This window comes from Megascapheus bottae, chromosome 14, assembly GCF_031878675.1.
Source record: "Megascapheus bottae isolate mThoBot1 chromosome 14, mThoBot2.hap1, whole genome shotgun sequence".
NCBI lineage: Eukaryota > Metazoa > Chordata > Mammalia > Rodentia > Geomyidae > Megascapheus > Megascapheus bottae.
In genome coordinates, this window is record NC_143522.1 from 29,179,828 (window position 1) to 29,202,476 (window position 22,649).

General features: G+C 45.8%; 1 protein-coding gene across 4 annotated transcripts in view; it reads left to right on the forward strand.

Annotated features, from left to right (window-relative positions):
* The window catches only part of Eml1 (EMAP like 1), a 146,339-nt gene extending 131,444 nt beyond the window's left edge, over window positions 1-14,895 (forward strand). For all 4 annotated transcript variants that reach the window (XM_090344821.1, XM_090344823.1, XM_090344820.1 and 1 more), the window contains 8 exons: window positions 109-240; window positions 3,125-3,192; window positions 6,065-6,153; window positions 9,647-9,744; window positions 9,832-9,919; window positions 11,117-11,212; window positions 12,637-12,767; window positions 13,390-14,895. In XM_090344821.1, coding sequence (XP_090200947.1) covers window positions 109-240; window positions 3,125-3,192; window positions 6,065-6,153; window positions 9,647-9,744; window positions 9,832-9,919; window positions 11,117-11,212; window positions 12,637-12,767; window positions 13,390-13,515 — 828 coding nt within the window. In that variant the 3' untranslated portion in view covers window positions 13,516-14,895. The remainder of the gene's footprint in view (window positions 1-108; window positions 241-3,124; window positions 3,193-6,064; window positions 6,154-9,646; window positions 9,745-9,831; window positions 9,920-11,116; window positions 11,213-12,636; window positions 12,768-13,389) is intronic.
* The last annotated feature ends 7,754 nt before the right edge of the window (window positions 14,896-22,649 follow it).

Genomic DNA, 22,649 nt, shown 5'->3' on the forward strand with positions numbered 1-22,649 from the left:
GTTACAGTTGCTGTGGTGGCTCGGCTGTGGAGAATGGGGGCTGTGGGGAAGATGGGGAGCCATGGCCCTGCATCCGTGCCTGACGTGACTGGTCTTGGTTCTTTGTAGGGTCATACTGATGAACTCTGGGGACTGGCAATCCATGCCTCCAAACCTCAATTCTTGACCTGCGGACATGATAAGCACGCCACTCTTTGGGATGCTGTGGGTCACCGGCCCGTCTGGGATAAAATCATAGAGGTGAACACGCATGTTACATTTCCATTTCTCATACAAAAATTCTTCGGAAACATGTTCTTTTTTTGCATGAAATTAATAGTGATGTAAAACTATCCTGAAGCAAAATGTTGTTCAATTTATCTTTAGAATTGCATTATTCTGAACATTGCCTCAAGTGTTCTCATCCAAGGGATTATGAGGGTGACTATTCCGTATTTAGGGAGAAGTGAGCCTTCCCAAATCAAGTCTGGGTGCCTGAGTGCAGTCTTAAATGGCTTAAGTACTAAGAAACGTGCGTTAAGAGCCTACATTCTATTTGCAGTATATCTTGACCAGGATTTACAAGCTGTACTGAAAACCTGCATGGCAGTTTATCTCAATGTTTTGAGGCTAATGACTTGTCACGTGCCAAGCACTGGATGAGTGTTGTCCTTATTGGCCACCTGGCAGAGGGAAAGGTTTTGTTGTTCTGATTATATTCATTACCAGTCATGAAGTAGCAGAGCCAGTGCTTACAGCCAGTTCATTGTGAGTCTCAGACCCAGCCTGTGAACAAGCATCACGCTGCAGAGAGGCAGAGGTGCCATCCTCTGTGGCCCAGGCTCACCATAGGACATCCCACTGAAGGAAAAGCCCCTCTGCAGAGCCCAGCACCATCCCTCATCCCCTGCAAGTTGCCAACACATCCCAAGTGCTGGGTCCAAGGTCAGCTGACAGAAGAGAAGCCCGTGTCTGGCAGCCACCTGAGCGATGCAACAGCCCGAGAGAAAGTGGAGGGACACTGCAGTGATGGCAAAGCAGGGTGACTGTCCACAAAGTCATCCGCATGAATCCCCTGAAAGTGATGACACTCCTTCCAGCTCCCTGCCCCTCATCAGGCAGCCAACTACTCAGGCTGACAGAAAAGTGGAGCCAGGACTCAAGTGGTAGAGCTTGAGAAAGCCCAAGGATAGTGCTCAGGTCCTTAGTTCAAGCCCAAGGACTGGCAAAAAAAAAAAAAAAAAAACTAATATAAAACAAAGAAGGGAAAGAGGAAAGAGATGTAAGGAAGGAGGGGAGGGAAGAGGGGAGGAGAGGGAAAAAGGAATAAAGAGGGAAGAAAAAAGGAATGAAAGAAGGAAAGGATGGACAGAGGGAAATGAAAATCAAAAATTCCTCAGGATTAAGAAATCCAAATTAAAACTATAGTGAAATAGCATTTCACACCCATTATACTGATACGGGTTTCCCATCTTGCTGATATACTCTAATGTAAGGCTATGAAACCAGGGTCACTCACCTTTCACTTGAATGAAACAGAGAAGGTAGGCAACACCCTCAAGATTACACATCTATTTAGTATGCTTTTCAATAATTCAAAAGTCTATCCTAAAGCCTTACTTTAACAAAGTGAAAGCACAGGCACAATACTACAAGTTATAGGGACTATTGGGGGGGAGGATGGGGGAAGAGAGAGAGAGAAGATAGAAGATAAATAATTTTGAAATATAGTACAATTATGTCTAAAGACAGCACAGGGAATCTCAGTGAAAGTGATCTATAGAAGATCAGAGGGCAGGAAGAGAGAAAAGCAATACAGAAAGCCACTAAAATATAATACATGCTGAGACCCTCTTGGGGTAGTTAATATATACACACAGAAAAAAATGAATGACTGGAAATTAAATCAGGCTGGAGGAGAGGGGCACCAGCAAGAGGAGGCAAGGCTAAAGAAGAAGGTGACTGAGGGTAAATATAGTCCAAGTAGTTGATTTATATGTATAAGAATAGAATGATGACGTCTGTTAAATTGTTTTAAGGATTGGGGGAGAGGTTCAAGAGAGTGTTCCAAGGGCTAAAATTGATAAGGATAAAATATATACGTTTATATAAATGTCACAATGAAATTCCACTTGGGCAACTAACGCAAAATAAAAAAATAAATTTGGCCAGGTTAAAAAAAAAAAAAAAGAAGTGGAGGCAGGAGCTGGGTACTGGTGGCTCAGGCCTGTAATCCTAACTACTCAGGAGGCAGAGATGTGAGGATCGCGGTTCAAAGCTAGCCTGAGCATGAAAGTCCTTAAGACTCTTATCTCCAATTAACCACCAGAAAACTGAAAGTGGCACTGTGGCTCAAGTGGTAGAACGATAGCCTTGAGCTGAAGAGCTCAGGGGCAGTGCCTAGGCTCCGAGTTCAAGTCCCACACAACCAAAAAAAAAAAAAAGAAAAAGAGGAGTGGAGCCAGGATTGGAAGCTAGAGCTTTGCAATGCAAGGGTCTCCCAGTTCCTCTGCCCACTGGCTATGGAACCTAGGACAGAAACACTTCACCTCTCTGGACCACAGCGTCTTCACTTCACCTAGGCGAATTGTACATAGAAGTACTTTGTACACTGTAGCTCTTCAAGTGAAAGTGAGTTCTTTGTAGTCAATGGTGGCCCCGAACTTACTTATAGCTGCATGTTAGATGATGTAATCAGAGGCTGAAGTTCCTGCCCAGTCTTCTGGTTTTCATCTCAGGGCCTCCTATCCTATTTCTATTCCTGTGGTCTTTGTGATGGCTAGTTTTCACACCTCCAGCCAGATCCAGTGTGCCATTTGACAAGCTTACATGGAGCCAGCTAGGGGCCAGCAAGGACATTGGGCACCTGAAACAGGGTTTATTGGGAAGAGCCTTTACCCTTTCATCCTATGACTGTAGATTGGAATGGAGAGAAGACAAAAACAAAAGAAAACTTTAAGGATAAACATTTGGTATTATTAGAGTGTAACATACATCCGTGCAGGAAAATATGTTCCTGTCTGGGGAAAAGGGGGAGACTTAAAAACAGAGCCATGCTGCCTAAGATGGAATAGCCATGTGGGTGGGTATTATGCTGTAGTATTATATCTGGCCATCAATTTACACTTCCTTTAAAATATTTTAGGATCCAGCTCAGTCTTCTGGTTTTCATCCTTCAGGGTCTGTGGTTGCGGTCGGAACACTGACTGGCAGGTAAGCCCCCAGAGCACAGCCTGCATGTTCCCAGATATGGAGAGAAGCTTACTGGCTGTTTCCCCGGGAACAGGGACGGACCAGTGCTGGGCTGTGTCTTCCCAGCTTCTAATTATGCCTTACTGGAATTAAGGGAAGTGCCCAGTGCTTATCCCTCCCATCTGCCTCCAGTGTTAGAGATTCTGCCCTAGAGACGGTGGGAGGAGCCTCCACTTTGGAGACAGATGAAAAACCTTTCCAAAGCACTGAAAACTTAAACTGTATTTTCTAGCTGTCCATTCAAAGTTAAAGAAAGTGTCTGACTCCTGAGACTGAAATTCTGATTCATTTAATCCTTATTTCCAAGCACTTCTCACTACACCACACAGCAGACCACATTTGAAACCCTTGGTCTCCATTTAGCAGCATTTGAGCCAGTTGTATAATCTCAGAATTTGTTCTTTCCTCTAAAGTATGATCATTTCTATTTATCCTGATGATCAAAGGAAGCAATGTACATAAAACACTCCTAGGGTACATCCCTACGTCATACCTTCCAGAACCCCGTCAGTGGATGACAGAATCTACATGGTATTAAAGCTAATATTAATTTTCTTCTACGTGCATACTTAGGATAATGTTAACTTAGAAGTAAGGCACAGCAAGAGATTTCTAATACTTAACAACTAGATAAAAACAAGGATTAAAAACATAACGGTTCCTAGAACGGTTTGTGTCCTAGACTTCTTTCTGGTAATAAGGCAGATGACTCAGAGGCTGCCTGAGGAGATGAGAGAGAATACAGTGCAACTGAACATTAATGACTTGTTTGTTTCTAGAATTTCCATGTAATATTTTCTGATCAAAGTTGATGATAGTAACCAATGCTAAGAAGCAAAGGGAGGGGTAATTCATATGCATTTATTATAATCTCCTTCAACACTTTTTGGTCATTTCCTCCCTTCTTCACTATCTAAAATGTGTACTGTTTGGGTTCTTTTGTAGTTACAACTGTTGAGTCTATAAAGAACCACTCATAAGTCAGAAGTAACAATGTCTTAAGAGTCAAACTTGCTGGAGAGGGTTCCTGTAGTAGAATATCTCAATGCAAGACCCTGAGTTCAAACCTCTGTACCACCAAGAAGTCATACACTGTGCATCCAACAGAATCCTTCAGGAAGTATTTGTATATGTCATATACAGTTGCACAAAGACACACACACATCATCATCATCATCATCATCATCATCATCCTCCACTAAACTCTCTTCAAGATAGCTGAAGCTTCACTCATTGTGGGCTGGCTGACAGCAAGACATCATCATTTACCCTCTGACTAGATATGAAGGACATATGACATTGCTGGAGATCATGGAAGACACAGTGTCTATAACTTTATTCCACCCCTGTTTCCTCTCTCCTCCTCTTCTCCTCTTGTATTTCTGGTCCTATGGCTAGGAGCTCCTCACACTGAACAGAACCTTTCAGGACTTACTCTAGTCAGCCAACCTCTCTATTATGTTTTGGCCTCTGTTAAGATTAATAGGGACATCAGAGCCAGGCGCAGTGGCTCATGCCTGTAATCCTAGCTACTCAGGAGTCTAAGATCTGAGGATCAAGGTTCAAAGCCAGCTGGGGCACTAAAGTCCATGATACTCTTATCTCCTATTAACCACCAAGAAAACCAGAAGTAGGGCTGTGGCTCAGGGGTAGGGTGGTAGCCTTAAGCTGACAAGCTCAGGGACAGCTCCCAGGCCCAGAGTTCAAGCCCCATGACCGACAGAAAAAAAAAAAAAAGGACATTAGAGGTTGGGAGCATGGCCTAGTGGTAGAGTGCCTTCCTAGCATGTATGAAGCCCTGGGTTCAATTCCTCATACCACATACACAGAAAAGGCCAGAAGTGGTGCTGTGGCTCAAATGGTAGAGCACTATCCTTGAGAAAGCCCAGGGACAATGATCAGGCCTAAGTTTAAGCCTCGGACTAGCAAAAAAAAAAAAAAAAAGGTTGCAAAGGTTGATAAGATGCAAGAAATCAAAGCTGAGAAGCAGCATCTAAATCCTTCTAAGTCCTGCTGATGGTGGCCAGAGCAGCTGTAGTGGGCAGGAAGTGTGTTAGGGGATGTGTGGTTGGAGGGTGACATCCAGGTTCAGAAGCACAGCAGCAGCAGGGAGCTGCTTTTCACCCCTGAAGCCACTGGGGTCTCTCTCACTGCCACCACCTTTGAATTCCACCATTCAGCTTATTTAATACACTGGAGTTCTATGTCCTTATCAAGGATGCAAAGTCCCTGTGGGTTAAGCACAGTTTTGTACTGAGCTAACAAGGGAAACCTGGACCCAAACCCCCATGCTGCAGTTTGGAAGCTGAGCTCCAACAGGAGGAAGTAAAGACAAGACCTCTTAGTCTCCTGCCACACTCCATGCCCTCTGCCCCCTGCTGGTTGCTCAGCATTCAGAGTGTCTAGACCCTTCACACTGGTGGACCCTTACTGCCCTTCAGCTGTCCCAGCCCCTCCTCTGGGCTTGTCCTCCTCCCTGGGTCAGAATTCAGGGAAGTGTTGGGGAGGAGCTCATTCCCAGATTAGCAGTGTTTCCCCCAGCCACAGGCTCCTGACACCAGGCATGGCCAGCCTCCTGCTGAAAGTGAGAAACCACATCATAGTGCTGAGAGCAAAATAGCTCCATACCACAGTCAATATGCTGTTCCTTTCTCTAGAAAATGTTGATGTATGGGACTTTTCTTCAACTAAAAGCCAAGAGTGAACTTTCTCCTTAGCAAATCCAGAGTATTTAGCCCTTATGATTGGTTAGGAGTCTTACATGATTGTAATAGTCTTGTTTCATTTCCCCATGAAACAGCTTACTGTGTTTTTTCATCTGTGTCTACAACAGGTGGTTTGTGTTTGATACAGAAACAAAAGACTTGGTCACCGTCCACACGGATGGGAATGAGCAGCTCTCCGTGATGCGCTATTCACCAGGTTAGAAAACAAGCCAGTCCTTATTGCAGTTCCAAGGAACTGTGCAATTCTCTGTGGATCTCTTTAAAGAAACAGCCTCATAGCCTTCCTTGAAGTGCAACTTAAATTGTATGTGCACATAATTGTGGCGCCTAGGGATTCTCTTCCTTCTTTTAGATCACTATGCTTCTGCTGATTTTTGTTTTTATGCTGGTACCAGGACTTGAACCCAGAGCCTGAGCGCTATCCCTTAGCTCTTTTTTTCTTCCCTTAAGGCTGGGACACTTCCTAGAAAGCATGTTTCAGCTCTTGCTCCTGTGAGCAAGACCCTTAGGAACTGTGTTTCCATGTCTTCTGTTACACTAATGAGCACCGCTGGAGACGAGAAGGCTCTTTCTGCTCAGAGCTCTGCTTCCTGGCTTCTGAGTCATGAAGCCCATTGGGTAGAGTAAAGGTTCCAGGTTTGGGCAGGGCACCTGCCTTTGGATCCAGTACCCACTGTATTAGTCAGATGATTTTGTCAACTCACGCACAAGTCATTGGGAGGCTCCACTGAAAACAGAAATAGAACATGTTCTCTGAAGAGAGATACATGGGAGATTTGGTGTCATCAGCAAGCACAGCAGTACAGGCCAGAAACAGTACCTGGCTTCAGACCCTTGGGAGTTGCCTGGTCCTCAAATACTGTACTTGTGCAAGGGGTGGACATAGGGACTATAGAGCATCTCCCCAGTGGAATGTAGGGATGGCAGTGTGAGCTTCAGGGCGTGCCCAGAATAGTCTAGAACATAGGCTGTGCCATCATAGATTCATGACTTCTCAGAACCAAGGATTTAACCACTTTAGGCCCCAAGGAAAGAAATGATCTTGGATGAGAAAATAGCTAAAGGCAGAAAGAGGAAGGGGGATGGCTCATGGTTCAAGTGATAAAACACCCGCCTATCACACTTGAGGTTCAGTTCAATCCCCAAACAACCAAACTTGAACTACAGGAGCCAGAGCTAAGCTTTCCCATTCTTTTTCCTTTCTGTGAGGGTTAGAGAGGTCAGGTTTCAGATCTCTGTCTCACCTATGGCTGAAGAAAGAGTGGGTAGCTGAATTCCTGGACCATGCTAGGAGGCAGGCAATAGGCTCAGTCCCCAGTTGTGTGTGAGAATTGCCCCACACAGGTAAGGCCCCCTCAGTACATCAAAGCCACAGCCAAGAGGATTTTTTTTTGCCAGTCCTGGGCCTTGAGATCAGGGCCTGAACACTGTTCTTGGGCTTTTTCAAGGCTAGAACTCTACCACTTGAGCCACAGCACCACTTCTGGCTTTTTTCTATGTATGTGGTACTGAGGAATCAAACCTGGGTTTTCATGCATGCTAGGTAAGCACTCTACCACTAGGCCACACTCCTGGCCCCATGCCGAGAGGATTTTTATGAATTACATAATAATCCTCTCAGTCACATTGTACCAACTGTTTCTATTCATGAAGTATTTTGTATTCAATGGTCTTACAGTAGCTAATTATTAATTACTATCATGTAGGTTATTTTTGAACCTACAGTCAACTATTGATCATTAGCAGGGTGGGCCCTGCATAGGCTTTTTTGTTTTTATTTTTGTTTATTTGCCAGTCCTGGGGCTTAAACTCAGGGCCTAGGCACTGTCCTTGTGCTTTCTCAAGGTTAGTACTCTACCACTTGAGCCACCAAGGAGTTGAACCCAGGGCTTCATGCATGTTAGGCAAACACTCTACCACTAGGCCACACTCCCAGCCCCCTGCATAGGTTTGTTACGTATAGAAATACAGTCATGATACTCATACTTTTTGAGTGGTAGTACTAGGGTTTAAACTCAGGGTTTTGCACTTCCTAAGTAGACAATCTACCACTTGAGATGTACTGCCAAGCTTTTGGGGGGGTTGAAGGGGAGTGTTATTTTTCTGACAGTGGTCTTGTGATTTGTCAGAGTCAGCCTCAGACTCTGATCCTTCTATCCACATCTCCCGCATATCAGGTAGCAGGTGTATGCCACCATGGCCAGCTTGCTTGTTGAGAAGGAAGGGGGCTTGCTTTTTCCCAGGCCCACCTGAAACTGTTTCTCCCAATATCGGCCTCCCATCTAGCTGGATTGAGAAGCACATACCTTACCCCAGAAGTAGTTGAGATGGGGTCTTGAAAATGTTTTGCCCAGGCTAGCCTTAACTTATGACCCTCACAGTCTCTGTCTCATGAGTAGCCTAGGTGACAAGTGTGAGCAGATGACATTCACTAAAAATTGATTTTTAATGTGAGGGACAATGCTATAATGTAGATTTTTTCTTAAACAACTAATCGTTTGCCTCAGATCTATTAAATGTTGAATGGCTCCTTAATGAAAGAGACCTCATTACTTTAAGATTGAGAGGGTCTCTGAGACCATTTTGTCAGGGAGAACCCAGCCTGCCACCCCACCACCCCACCAGACAGGCTTGCAGCACTTTTGCTCCCTGGACTATGTAAGGGGTCATGAAACTGAATGACAAAACTGCTCAGACCCCAGTTCCCATGCCAGCACTGGCAAGTTGGGTGGCCTTGGGCTCCTGAAGGATGGGTTAGTAACCTCCACCTCAGAAGGGTGACAGGAGGCTTGAGCAAGCTACCAGAGAGAGTCAGAGCAGTACCGAGTGCCTGGTGACAGTGTGAAACCTGAGTGCTGTCGTTAGGAGATGATGGTTAGCAGGGCGGCTTGTGGCAGTGGGTGCAGGAATATTTGCTTCTCATGCCCATTGCTGGTTTCTGGAGCGTTGTCATCCTATTTAATTTTTTTTTATTTTCCCATTTTTTCTGAATTTCTGATTTGCACAGGCTGCCTCCTTTGAGCCAGCATCCTTGTGCAAGGGGGTTTACAGAATGGGTGTCCAGTGAATCCTCACCATGGCTGGGCTTAGGGGGCCTAGTCTGACATGCAGTGAGAGCAGGGACTCGCCTGCAGTCCCAGGCGGGGTGGCCTCCATGTGGCTTCAGCTGTCAGCTGTCACTCCTGGTACTCTCTCTTCTGTGCCCACCTCCCATAATGCTGGTGTCCTGGACGAGTCTCCAGGTCTTGCTCCCTTCCCTGGAGACGAGCTTGGTTGTTCATTGGCCAGCCCCAGACAGACTGTGCTTTTTCATAATGAGCTCTAGTTTCACCAGCCACATCCTGAGCCCTGTTCTATGTTTTGTTGTTGTTGTTGTGTTATTGGTACTGGTGCTTGAGCTACACAGTTCTACTTATAGATTTTTAGTGGTGAATTGGAGATCAGAGTTTCATAGACTTTCCTGCCCAGGCTGGCTTTGAGCTGTAGTTAAGATTGCAGTTTGTACAAGCCAGGAGCAGGTGCCCATAACCAGTCAGAAGCTGAGGCTGGATTGGAGTGGTTAAGGGCCTGGTGAGAGGCCTTGATCATTTCCTATAGAGAATTCCTTCATCAGCCTATTTTGTCTAAATATGTGGTGATAAATGAAATGTTTATTTTGTAACATTTAAATATCTGCTCTGTATCTACAGATGGGAATTTCTTAGCCATAGGCTCCCACGACAACTGCATCTATATCTATGGTGTTGGCGACAACGGGAGGAAATACACGCGCATTGGCAAATGCTCTGTAAGTACTTCTTGTTTCATGATGCTGGGGAGGTATCATCAGGAATTTAGGAGGCGAGTGAAAGTCACATGGCTCTTTCTCTCGCAGGGTCATTCCAGCTTCATCACCCACCTGGACTGGTCTGTGAACTCCCAGTTCCTTGTGTCAAATTCCGGGGACTATGAAATCCTTTACTGTGAGTATCAACACATCTACACCAGAACAGATCACACAAGACATTCATTCTGAAACTTAGATGGACCTCCATAGGGCTCGGGTACAGAGGTGAGCCCTGGGCTGTCTCCTGCTCTGATCTGGAGAAGTTGGCCAAATGTCTCTCAAATCCTTCCTGGTGCCAAGACATTAGGTTCTGGCTGGCTATGAGCCCCAGAGAGAAGATTGGTGGAGGAGGGAGGAAGAGAGAGGAGTGTCTACCTGGAGAAGGAAGCCCTATGAGAGAAGCTGTTGAGGGAAAGCTATGAGACAAGGTTGGTATCTGGACTTGGCCTGGCGAGAACAGACCCATGAAGGAACCATCTGAAGCAGGCAGAACCTATGAGGCGCTCCCCACCCCACGCCCGCCTCTCTGATGGGACTCCTTTCTTCTCCTAAGCCAGTCTCTCTGCCCTAATGGGGCTTTGACATCTACCCTGTGCTAGGCTTTGTATGAAACAAAGAGAAGTCACTGGATCCAAGAAAGGCCTGCTTTCTACCTGCTGGAAGTTATTAAAGTGTGGTTCCATTTCCCAGACTCATTTTGCAGATAAGGCAATTGGAGTAAGATAGGGCAGGGGCTGAAAGCCAGTACTGAAAGTTAGCTACTCTCCCCTAGACATAAGAAAGCAGCATGTACCTGGACAGAGACTCAGGGGAGGAGGGGCTGCCTGGTCTCCCTTTCCTCCCTCTCCAAGTCCTACTTGACTGGCGCAGAAGCAGGCTGATGGTTTTCAGATACGATGCTGGGTCTCATCCTTCATGAGGGAGAGCTCATCTTGGGAATGGGCAAGTTCCCGGGGAGGCCTGGGTAGTTGTGCCACTGGTATCTGTGGCTTTCCATTCCTGACTGAGCTGAAGGAGCTGAGGGCTCAGCAGGGCAGGGTTCAGGCCCTGGGTAAGCCCTCCGAATGGTCCAGGCCAGGCCTAAGAACCAGATTATGACAGACAAGAGAAGCTAGACTGTGGGGAACAGACCCAAGAGAAGAGAGGGAAAGAAAATAAGCAAAAGGCCTCTGCTGAGACCAGGACTTGAACTTCATTCTGGGAAAAACTCAGCAGTTAAACCCATGGTTGGGACAGGGGTCCCTTCCCACATTGGGCATGGCTAGGGACCCAGCTTGGCCTGGGGAGAGCCAGGTCTTGGCTGAGATGTCACTAAGCTCTCTGTTCCTTCCAGGGATTCCCTCTGCTTGTAAGCAAGTCGTGAGCGTGGAGACCACGAGAGACATCGAGTGGGCCACCTACACTTGCACTTTGGGATTTCACGTGTTTGGTAGGTCTTCCATAGGTGTCACAGGTTTGAACATCAGAATTATCTACTTGGGGAACATTTATCTGAAATTTCCTCAAATTACTCTGTCCCACCTGTGCTCCAAGACACACTCCTGGCCTTGGGCCAGGTCAGCCCAGCCATGGTCAGTTGATAACTAGAGGGGCGGCCTTAACCTTCCCCATTTTCTACAACCTTCTACATCAGGTTGTGCCTGGACCATAGACATTCTGTTAATTTATGATTTGTCAGGGTTATTTTACTTTGAAGTCTTTAAAACATTTCAGTTCCTTCACAGTTTAGAATCACCCTATGTTCTAGCAATGCCACTTTCAGGCATATATCTGATGGAATGTAAGCTAGCATCAAGAGGCACTTGTACACCCACATTCACTGCAGCGTTATTCACCACTGCCACCGCTCAGATGCCCGACAGCAGATGAATGGATCCAGACGTGTGTGTGTGTATGTATGTGTGTGTGTACATATACACAATGGAATATTATTCAGCCATAAGGAAGAATAAAAGCATGTTACTTGCAGGAAAATGGATGGATCTGGAAACATATTAAGTGAAGTCAGGTTCAGAAGGACAAATAACACACATTGTGTTATATGTAGTTCCTAGACCTAAGATATAAATATATGCAGAAGCACAGACAATTTGACTAAATTGTATAAGTTACCATTGTATGTTACCTTGACATAACCATGTGTAGGTTACCATTGTGAAACCCCTTTCAACAATTAACAGGAAATTTAACAAAAATGAATATTAGGAAGGTGAAACATGTCTTGTCTGGGGTGTACCAACGGGAAGAGATGAATGAGAGGGGGAAGGAGATGACAGACATGCGTGAAAATGGTGCACGGAGACTTGCTGAGGCTCTGGGGAGGTAAGGGAGGGAGAAGGGAGAATGACAAAGGGCAACTTATTGAAATGCACTGTATAAATGAACAGACATGTTAAAATGCAATCCCCTTGTACATCTGATTAATGCTGATAATATTTTTTTAAGTTCAGCTTGGGTATAGATCCATAAGTGACCTAAAACAAATCGTCACAGTCTAGAAGAAAAGATGGCAGGATTTGTAATCTCTTTATGTGCTATCACAAATCGGCAGGTTGGGACAAATTCACCAGTCTTGGCACTGGCAAGTGTCTGGTGTCAAACACTAACACCCTCTAGGCTCTCTGCAGACCTGTCAGGTGAGAAATGTGTGTATTGCCAAGTGCTTCCAGAGGGTGGCCAGGATGAGCTGGACTGGGAGCAGAAGAGGTTGGTTGCTGGGGCCCAAGGGTTCTCTGGGTCTTGTTTTTGAAGCTTGGACTACAAGAGGCTTTCTTTTTTTGGTAGCCATAGGCCGCTCCCCTGTGGTATGGCCCTGTGCCTAGAGTTTCCAGCGCTGGTTGTGCTCTGTTTTAGGAGTGTGGCCTGAAGGCTCTGATGGAACGGACATCAATGCTGTCTGTCGGGCCCATGAGAAAAAACTGCTATCAACAGGAGATGACTTCGGCAAAGTGCATCTCTTTTCCTACCCCTGCTCACAGTTCCGGGTAAAGACCCCAGCTTCTCGCTAATCCCATCCCTCGCACAGTGCACTTAAGGTCTGACCTGCTTGCAAACTAAATTGAAATGGGCTGAGCGTGAGAGCTGCCGTCCATAAATGTCCAAATGAGCCTACCAACCCACTGCCCTGACACTTCCCCAGGATGCCTGCTGCCCGGGGAAAACCTGGCACTGATGAAATCTTTGAAATCTTTTGCATTTGGCACCCCTGCCCCCGAAGCTTCACAGCTGCCTCCCCTGTCCTCACCCCAACCCTGGTTCCCTCTGCTCTAGCCCTGTTGAGCTGAGCCCACCCTGATACTTACCCCATCCTTCCTGGACAGCCCTGAATCTGATCCTCCTTCAGTCAGCAGACCCTCCCCTCAGCCCCAGGAGCTGGCCGGTTCTGCCCTTAGGCTGACCCTGGGCCTAACACAGCCTTCTGGTATTGAATGTACCCCAGCCAAGAGCTGTGGTTTGCTTGTGTCTAGTCCTTTTTATGTTCTGCACACAGAGCAAGTACACAGGTGGCAGCTGCTGAGTGGCAGGAAAGATGCTGATCTAGAATTTGAGTACACCCCACTTCCAATCTGCTTTATATAAGCTTTCCTTTGCATCATATTCTTCCAGGCTCCAAGCCACATCTATGGAGGACACAGCAGCCACGTCACCAATGTTGACTTCCTCTGTGAAGACAGCCACCTCATCTCCACGGGTGGGAAAGACACAAGCATCATGCAGTGGCGGGTCATTTAGTCCCTACCAGAGCCCCGGGAACAGGTCCTGCCTGAGAAGACGCAGACTCACGTTCCGCTTGGTCACTGTGATTTCTGTTTTGTCTAAAAATTCTTACAAACCTCAGGAAAATTTTCCCTCTGCCAGTTATCTTAGCTTAGGGGGCAAGCCAGCGTCATGCCGGAGAAGCTGTTCCGTTTCCACTTTGGTTGTATAGTATGCGTATGCATAGATAGAGGAAAGGTTCCAACTGTTCATGCAGTGGAATTGACAGAAGGAACTGGTGTATCCTTACCAACTTTTCTATGAACTCTTCAAAACTCGTCACAAAATGCCTTTTCCAATGTTGTATATAGTCTTCCCTGTCCACCACCAAGCTGGCTAAATCATATATTTATGATGATAATGAGGTACTGGACCCTGATTGCTGTTGACTAATTGGTCCCAAAAGGATAAATCCCTTGAGAAGTGAGAAACTGATTTGCATAGCTGAATCAGGAATGCAAAGGATGAGACTTTGGTTACATTTTCTAAGTTTTCATATGAAATTCTCTCTTTGGGAAGCTGGCAAGAAATGGGCTGTGTACTTCTGGTGTTAGCAGACACCAGGTTAAGAACTCTCACAGAAGGTGTGCGGGCCCTTCTCTGTTTCTGGTAGATTGTCCTGCACCTCGCTGAATTATAACCCCTCTGTCCCTGCCCACATGCACCAATTCCTAGCAGGACCATTAGCCCCCTTCCTCTGTGTATTAATGGCATGATATGGTTATTGTTCTCTGTATAGGATGTTAGAAACTCAGTAAATACCTAAGGCTAGGCTTCACTGTTTAGGCTATGGGCATTGTGCGTTTGTACCTGATGACCAAGTAGACCAAGTGGAGAAGGAATCTGTCCACAGTTGGAGCAGCCTGCGAAGGGAGACATCTCAGGAGGCCCCGGGTATGGAGGGCAGCTTCTTTTCCCATCTCTTGTGCATAGAGGGCTCTCAGCAGTATGGAAGAAGATTGCTCTGATAACTAGGCCATAACTGGCATAAATTCATCAACAAGGCCTTACCCATGTGTGACAGGTTGAATATTGTTTACATTGGGGAATGTACGTCGGATTTTTAAATGAAAGAGTAATTATCAGACTTGACAACAAATACTAAGATTTTGACTCAGTCTAGGTAAGTAAATGATTGAATTACCTGAATTCTCCAGCACTGGTTGTTTGAGTGCGACATCCAGAAACACTTTACCAACGCACAGGGCACCAGGAAATGACTGAACTAAAGACGAACCTGTTTGTATGTATCCTTATCAAATATATTCTATAATGAAATAAACTCTCAAAGGTGGATTTCTTACTGACCTGTATCGTTGAAAGTATATAAATTAAAAGCTTTGGAATTAGATGTGATTCATACTATATTGTTTTATATACAGATTGTTTTCTCACCTGAGTCTTTTGCAGGTAAAACCATGTATTTTGATATGGTGTGAACAACTGTAAAGAATTTGCCTTAATTCCCATACCTAGCTGTTAGTATGTAAATACTATCAAATAATCTTTTTTGATTGTTTGTCTGTTTTTTAAAACACTATGTAAACCAGTCAGTCTGGCCTGGAACTCTCTATCCTCCTGCCTTCCTATCTGGAGGGCTGGGATTCCAAAATAATCATCTGTAAATTAATAACCGAAGGAATAACTTGAGAGAAGGAGGAAGGATCTATTATTGACTTGTAAGTCAAAAAGAGTGATAATAGATATATGTACACATAGTGGTATACATAGTTAATATGCTATTACATTATTATTTTTGTTATTAATTATAAAGGTGGAAATAGAAGTTTTTACCTATTAAGTATAGGCAGTTGTAAAGACAGTACTCTGTGTGTGTGTGTGTGTATCTGTGTGTATTGGTTGGTCTTGGGAAACTCAAGGCCTGGGCCCTGTTCATGAGCATTTTTGCTCAAGCCTATCACTGTACCATTTGAGCTACAGCTCCACCTCTGGCTTTTTCCTGGTTAATTGGAGATGAGTCTCTCAAACTTTGCTGCCTGGACTGGCTTTGAACTGTGATCCTCAGATCACAGTTTTGGCTCCTGAATAGCTAGGGTTACAGGCATGAACCAGGTGCCAGCACTGGATTAACCTTGCACCTATCCATTGTTTGCTTAATTATTCAATAGCATGGAAAGCAGTAACCAGGAGCCACTGCTCACCACCTCCCCAAGGTCTAGAAACTCTGAGATTCTTCTGGAACGAGAGGCTTCTGGAAACAGGTAGCAGCTGGTCCTCTTCCTCCCACCAGCTGTGGCCACATTAGCTCCTAACCTGGCTTCTCTGCCACACCCAGGATGAGGGAAAGTAAGGCATACTGTTTTTTTTACCTATACTAGATACGATTGCTAGCACCTCAGCTGGGTCCTGGTGGCTCACACCTGTAATCCTAGCTACTCAGAAGGCTGAGATCTAAGGTTCACAGTTCAAAACCAGCTGAGGTTGGCTCCAATAAAAAATAATACTCAGAAAAAGCCAGAAGTGGTGCTGTGACTGAAGTGGTAGAATGCTCAGGGACAGCATTCAAATACTAAGTTCAAGCCCCAGAACTGGCAAAAAAGAGAAAAGAAAAAGAAAGAAAGAAAAAGGAAGGAAAGGAAGGAGAAAGGGAGGGGGGGAAGGAAAATTTATCAGTATAAAATGATCCTCATGGATTTTAAAAAATATATAATGTGGTTTGAACTCAAGGCCTCACATTTGCTACCACTGAGCCATACCCTCACTACTACTGCTTCCTCCTCCTCCTCCTCCTCTTTCTCCTCCTCTTCTTCTCCCTCTTCTCCCCCTCCCCCTCCTTCTCCCTCTCCCTCTCCCTCTCCTTCTCCCTCTTCTCCTCCCTCTTCTCCTTCTCCTTCTCCTTCTCCTTCTCCTTCTCCTTCTCCTCCTTCTCCTTCTCCTTCTCCTCCTTCTCCTTCTCCTTCTCCTTCTTCTCCTTCTCCTTCTCCTTCTCCTTCTCGTTGTATTTTAACTCAGGGCTTCACACTTGCTGGGTGGGTGTTCAACTACTGACCTGTAACTTTTTGCTGAGGCTGGCCTCAAACCATGATCCTCTTGATCTTCACCTCCAAAGTAGCTGGGATTGAAGAGGTGTACCACTGTGCCAGCCCTCTGGAGATTTTTTTTTAACTTAACCATTTTAATCTTTGCATTAATGAAATGACTTTTTGTTAAGACTGTTTGTTATGACTGTTAAAACTAAGTACCAAGGGAACTCAGTTTCCCCAGTGAAGCCTGGGACAGACAGAGCACATACTTAAAACCTTGTGGGTATTTGGCTCTGTTCCTGTCTAAATTATAGCTTTAGGCCAGGTACTAGTGGCCCAGCTACTCAAGAGGCTGAGATCTGAGGACCAAGATTTAAAGGCAGATATTAAACTCAACCCTTGCAACACTACCTTTCCAGGAGGAGAGGGGTCTGCCCACAGAAGACAGGACACTGATTTCCATGCATACTGCCTTTGCTCTGCCCAGATGCAGACCTGACTACAGCCATACTAGCCTTTCTCTAGGTGTTTGAGTGAGCTTTCCAAACTGTCAACCCAACCATCATATTCCTATTTGCACAACTTAGAAACTCCTAGAAACAAAAGCTCTTTCATGTTTGCCCAGGGCCTATTCGGTGGGCTCCAGTACTCTCTGCTTCTGCTCCTCAGTGTCACCCTGTCACCATCGCACACTCCATCACCATCACTCTTCACACTCTCTCTGCCATCGCCCTGGCCAACTCCCATCACTTTCACAGTTTCACAGTTTCAAAGTTACTTTCTCCAGGATGCTTTCTCTGAGTGCCAAGGTTTGGTTCTGACCCTCCTATGTGTCTCTGCTTCCAATGAACTCCATTGATCACTTTGAATAAATATCAACCATAGTTTATGCCTGTAATCCTAGCTAGTCAGGAGGTTGAGATCTGAGGATCATAGTTTGAGGCCAACCCAAGCAGAAAAGTCTATTAGACTCTTATTAATAATTAACACACTCCCCAAAAAATGTAGAGCTATGGATCAAGTAGTAAACAGCTAGCCTTGAACAAAAAAAGCTCAAGGGCAGTTCCTAGGCCCTGAGTTCATGCTTTAGGACTGGCGAGTGCATGCACACACACACACACAAATCCAAAATTATGGTAGTAATTTGGTAGGCTTTGTCTTTTTTAGTAAATGACTCTCTTCCTTTTTAAGTGTCTTCCTGATGGAAGGCATATGAAGCTATTTTTACCCAAAAGCTGTAAGCCTCATCATTCTCAAAGGGGAATGCTGGGCGTGTGCAAGGAAGCTGTCTGCCAGCCTCAGCTTCCCAGCCCATCAGCCCCTGCAGCCTCGCCTAGTTCTAGGTCATTCGGAAAAAACAAGTTTAAATTATGTTCCAAATTAAGCGGTGGTTTTGTGAAAGGAGGAAATGCGTATACCCACTTATACACATTGCTATCTACATCTGAGAGCTAAATTAGAACTTGGACATCTTTCAGATTCTAATAAACTAGAACATTATCAAGGCAATGCCAAAGACCTCTGCAGAATGTAATAAAAAGGTCAGGACCAAAGCCCTGCCTCATGCTGCTAGACTTCCTATGCCCAGCTGACTGTGCTCAGGGATGCCCAGACCACTGATTCCAATAGATCTCATGGACTCCTAGGAGTAACGTATCCTTTCCGGTGACCTCTCGGGGGCCCTACCCAGCTCACACTTAGGAAAGTCAAAGTACCCCATCTTTGGAAGTGTTTCCAGGGCTCTCAGCCAATCATGATGCCCCAGCTTGGGCAGACGCTCACCAGGAACCTCTGGGGAAAGCCTCCTGGTTACTTCACCACTGCCTTGGAGATTCTGACAGCCAAAGGAACTCAGACCTCAGTGGGACAGGGAGACCTGGGCTTCTGTCAGCACAGTTTAGAGGACTTTTAGGAGTTTGATAGCTGCAGTCAACAAGCAATGAGGCATAGTCTTCTAGCTCAGTGATTAGAGGGGCCATGACAAAAGGAAGGAATTATACACAAGTTAGGAGAGTCCAGAAGGCATTGTACGTTGAGTATTTTTGATAAATTTAAATTTGAGTGTTTTGATAAATTTAAATTAATTGACAGTAATGAAAGGAAGAGGAGGAAGCATCAATCTAAAATAAGGTTGACATACTTTTCTGCAAAGAACAGTGAGTAAGTATGGGGGGCAGGGAGGTTGAGAGCCTTTTGGTTCCTGTCACATCTCCTCTTGACCTTGTAGCTTGAAAGCTGTCATAGACACTGGGTAAATAAATGTATGTGATGTGTTCCAGAAAAACTTTATTTACAAAAAGAAGGTTTAGGCTGAATTTGGTCTGTTGATCAGGTTAGTCTGACTTGGATGTACTGTAAACTCTAAGAGATTCAAACTTACCAAAAGACCAAGAAGGAGCACGTCTCTCGGGCTGAATTCCTTCTCTAGCAACAAACACAGGTTTCAGGCTGGCTGAACTGTTTCCAAAGGAGGTCCTGGGGCTTTATGAGGATCAGGAAGAATGCTCAGTCTGGGGGACTTCACCCTGGATTCTCCAAAAGGGCCCAGGGATGCAAGCTGGACTCCAGGATACTAAAGTCAGCAGGGTCAGGTGTTTCTCCTCTGCAATGAAAGCATAAATGAGACCCTGGAACAGCCCATCCCTTCACAATGGAGGACCTTAGGTAACTCAGTGAGAGACTGAGCATATTTTTTGAGGACCCAGATTTATGTAGAAATCCAGGGACATGGTTATCAACTCTGATTATATCTGGAAAGATTTGCCCTTCTCACACTGTTGTTCTTCCTATGAGGAGTGTTATACTTGAAACACTGCCCAACAGTTTGCAGATAAGCAATTAATGGCAGATTTATTCTTGGAACCAGTGTAGTATCCGACAAACACCAAGCCTCTCTTGACTTCCAGTTAAATCAGATTTAGACCAAGATGGTCATAAGCCAAGGGGTCCCACTATTAGCAATGAGCCAGTGCTTGCAGGAGAGAACTTGAACTTTGACAAAATAAGAGTACTTTACGGGCTACACCAAAAAAAACTTGGTCCTCTTAGAGACTTTTTGAAGTTCTTAGAAAATATTCTAATATAACACCCTGGGGACTAGATTCATTCCCCAGTCAGGAGATAAAAATCAAGGAAAAGCACAATTTTTAGCTGGCCTTAAAGACAATTTGACACCTCTAGGTCACCAGGTTAGCTCTACAGAATACAGTAGACAAAGATTCCTTCTATAGCTGGGTGCCAATGGCTTATGGTTATAATTCTAACCACTCAGAAGGCTGAGATCTGAAGATCAGAGTTCAAGGAGCAGCAAGTGCAGGAAAGTTCATAACACTCTTATCTCCAATTAACCAGACATCCTGGAGCTGTTAGACCAAGATTAGTATCCATTCTTGGGGAAACAGGGCACAAGGGAGGATAAACAGTGTCTGTCCTCTCCAAGCTCTACCTGCAGCTCATGGAACCTTCTGAAGAGCAAACATCAGATGCAGGAAGTGACTGAAGATTTACAGTAATTTGCGGGAAATATAGAAAAAGGAGTGTGCCCAAGCTTAGTGGCACACATCTAGCTACCTGGGAGGCTAAAATAGGGGAGGATCAGAGTTTAAAGCCAGCCAAAGCAAAAGATGCCTGAAACCCCCTACTTAATCAATAGCTGAGTATCCTGGCATATACTTGTTATCACATCTAGTGGGAAGGTGAACTCAGGATGATAGCTCTAGACCACAAGAGGGAAGTATTACAAGGCTTTACCTTTAAATAATTTTTTCTAATTATTATTATGAAGGTGATGTACAGAGGGGTTACAGTTACAAAAGTCACCTAAAGAGTACATTTATTTTTTGGACAATGTAATCCCTCCCCTTGCTCTCTCCCAGTTTTCTCCTTCTATCATTATCCACAAGTTCATTTTCAGCATACTGTCTTTGACTACCATTGCTGCTTTTTTGCTCACCCTTTGTCCCTCTGTTTCTGTACCTCTCCTTATACTCACAAGGCTTCATCTTAATGGAAGAAGCTATACAGGTGCATGCCGGTCATCTCAGAAATAACAGAGTAAAATAAGAAGAATGAAGTACAACTGGCATGAGCAAAAAAAGTGGATTCTATCTTAAAAGAAAAAAAAAAAGCAAAGAACAAGTGTTGGAGACAGGGCTCAACAGCAGTGGATATTGTGCCCAGCCAGTGGGTGGGAGGTGCTAAGTTCAAGCTCCAACATTGCCAAGAAAGGAAAGGAAGAAGGAAGAAAGCAAGCAAGAAAGCAAGAAAGCGGGGGAGTGAGGTGGTTTTCCCCTCATCTTTGGTGTTAGTGCTTCACAACAAAGCCATCATCAACATTTTCCTATAATCCTCTTCCAGCTACAGGATGATAACTTGTTAGACCATGGAGTGGGAAAAATGCCTTATCTGGGTATTCCCTGAGTTAACTTTTAGGATGCAAAAAGACTAATCTTGATTCTGATTAGAGAAGACCAAATGAGGTTTGGACTGTTACCAAAAAGCCTTGTCAAACTTGAGGAGTAGCAGCTCAGACTTCAAACTCAGACTGGACTGTGGAAGACAGGACTATCAGTTTCTAAGGGACTCTGATGCCTTATGCATAGTGGAGAAGGAGCAAGGAGGTAGGGGATCAGGCACCTAAGAATGAGGATCAGCTCCAGTAAAACCATGTAAAATCACACCACTTCTTTTCAGTCTGGACCAGGAATAACATGGCAACCTGTTTTTGCCCTCCTAGTACTTGGCAAATCACCGTATATGCTCAGTGTAGACCTTATTTTTAAACAAGCAGTTCCTATTTCAATGTTAGTAAGACAGAGAAGAAAGGGAAGGTATTAGTGGCAAAATTGAGAAAGCATAACCAACTATGTCTACTGACATGTCAGGAGTGATACCCAGGAGAAGGTGTGTAATTTCCAACAGTAAGGGTCCTGGGGCGTAAACTCAGGGATTGAGCACAGAGTACCCTTTGTTAGCACTCTACCACTTGAGCTGTAGGGCCCTTCCAACTTTTTCTGAGTACTTTTGTTTGTTTGTTTTTAATTGGAGATAAGTCTCATGGACTTTGCTGCCCAGGCTGGCTTCGAACTGCAGTCCTCAGATCTCAGCCTCCTGAGTAGCTAGGATTACAGGTATGAGCTACCTGCGCCCAGCTGATCACTCATCTTTTAGAGGATGGGGATTTAAAAACCAAAGAAAGGCCGGGAGTTTGGCCTAGTGGTAGAGTGCTTGTCTAGCATGCACAAAGACCAGGGTTTGATTCCTCAGTACCACACACATAGAAAAAGCCAGAAATGGTGCTGTGGCTCAAGTGGTAGAGCTCTAGCCTTGAGAAGCCCAAGGACAGTGCTCAGGCCCTGAGTTCAAGCCCCAGGACTGTCAAAAACAAAGGAACCCTGTGTGTTCTGAACGTGTTCATAGGCTGTGGCTTTGGTGTGTGCCACGTGGGGGCTCCAGGCGAGCTGGAAACTGTCCTTCCGATGTCCATGTCACCCCAAGGCTGAGCTCCGCTGACACCGGCCAGGTGCAGGGAAGGGGAGACGTGGTGAGCATTCTCTGACCACAGCAAGCCACCCCGCACCCTCACTGTCTTCGGCAAAGACCCTGGGAGAAGAGTCGAGGGTGCGCAGGACTCCACGTGCCGCCCGCAGTCCCGCCCGCCTGGCCCCGCCCCCTTCCCTTCTCTTCCAATCTCCGTGCTTCCCTCTTGACTCCGCCCCTACGGACTCCCCCTTCATAGCTCCACCCCTCGACCTTCCTCTGGGTCCCGGCCCATCCACTCAACACTATCCCTTCCCTCTAGGCCCCACCCTCTTCCTCCGGGACACGCCCACTGCCTCCAGTGCCTTCCGCTCTTCCCGGCTCGGCCCCGCCCCTCGCAGGCTGGGGCTCCGCCCTCCTAGAGGCGCGGACTGTAAACCCCGCGCCTTTTGTGTGGAGCTTCAACGCCGCGCGCGCTCATTTTTTTTTTTTTTTTACCTCAGCGGCCCCCAGGCCGGCGCGCGAGTGCGCGCAGTCCCTCCGCACACGCAAGCTTCAGCTCCGCCGGCGCGCGCGTCCCCGACGGCCCGACCCCCTCAAGCTCGCCCCCTCCCCGGGGCTCCGTCAGCCGGACGCCGGGCACGCGCA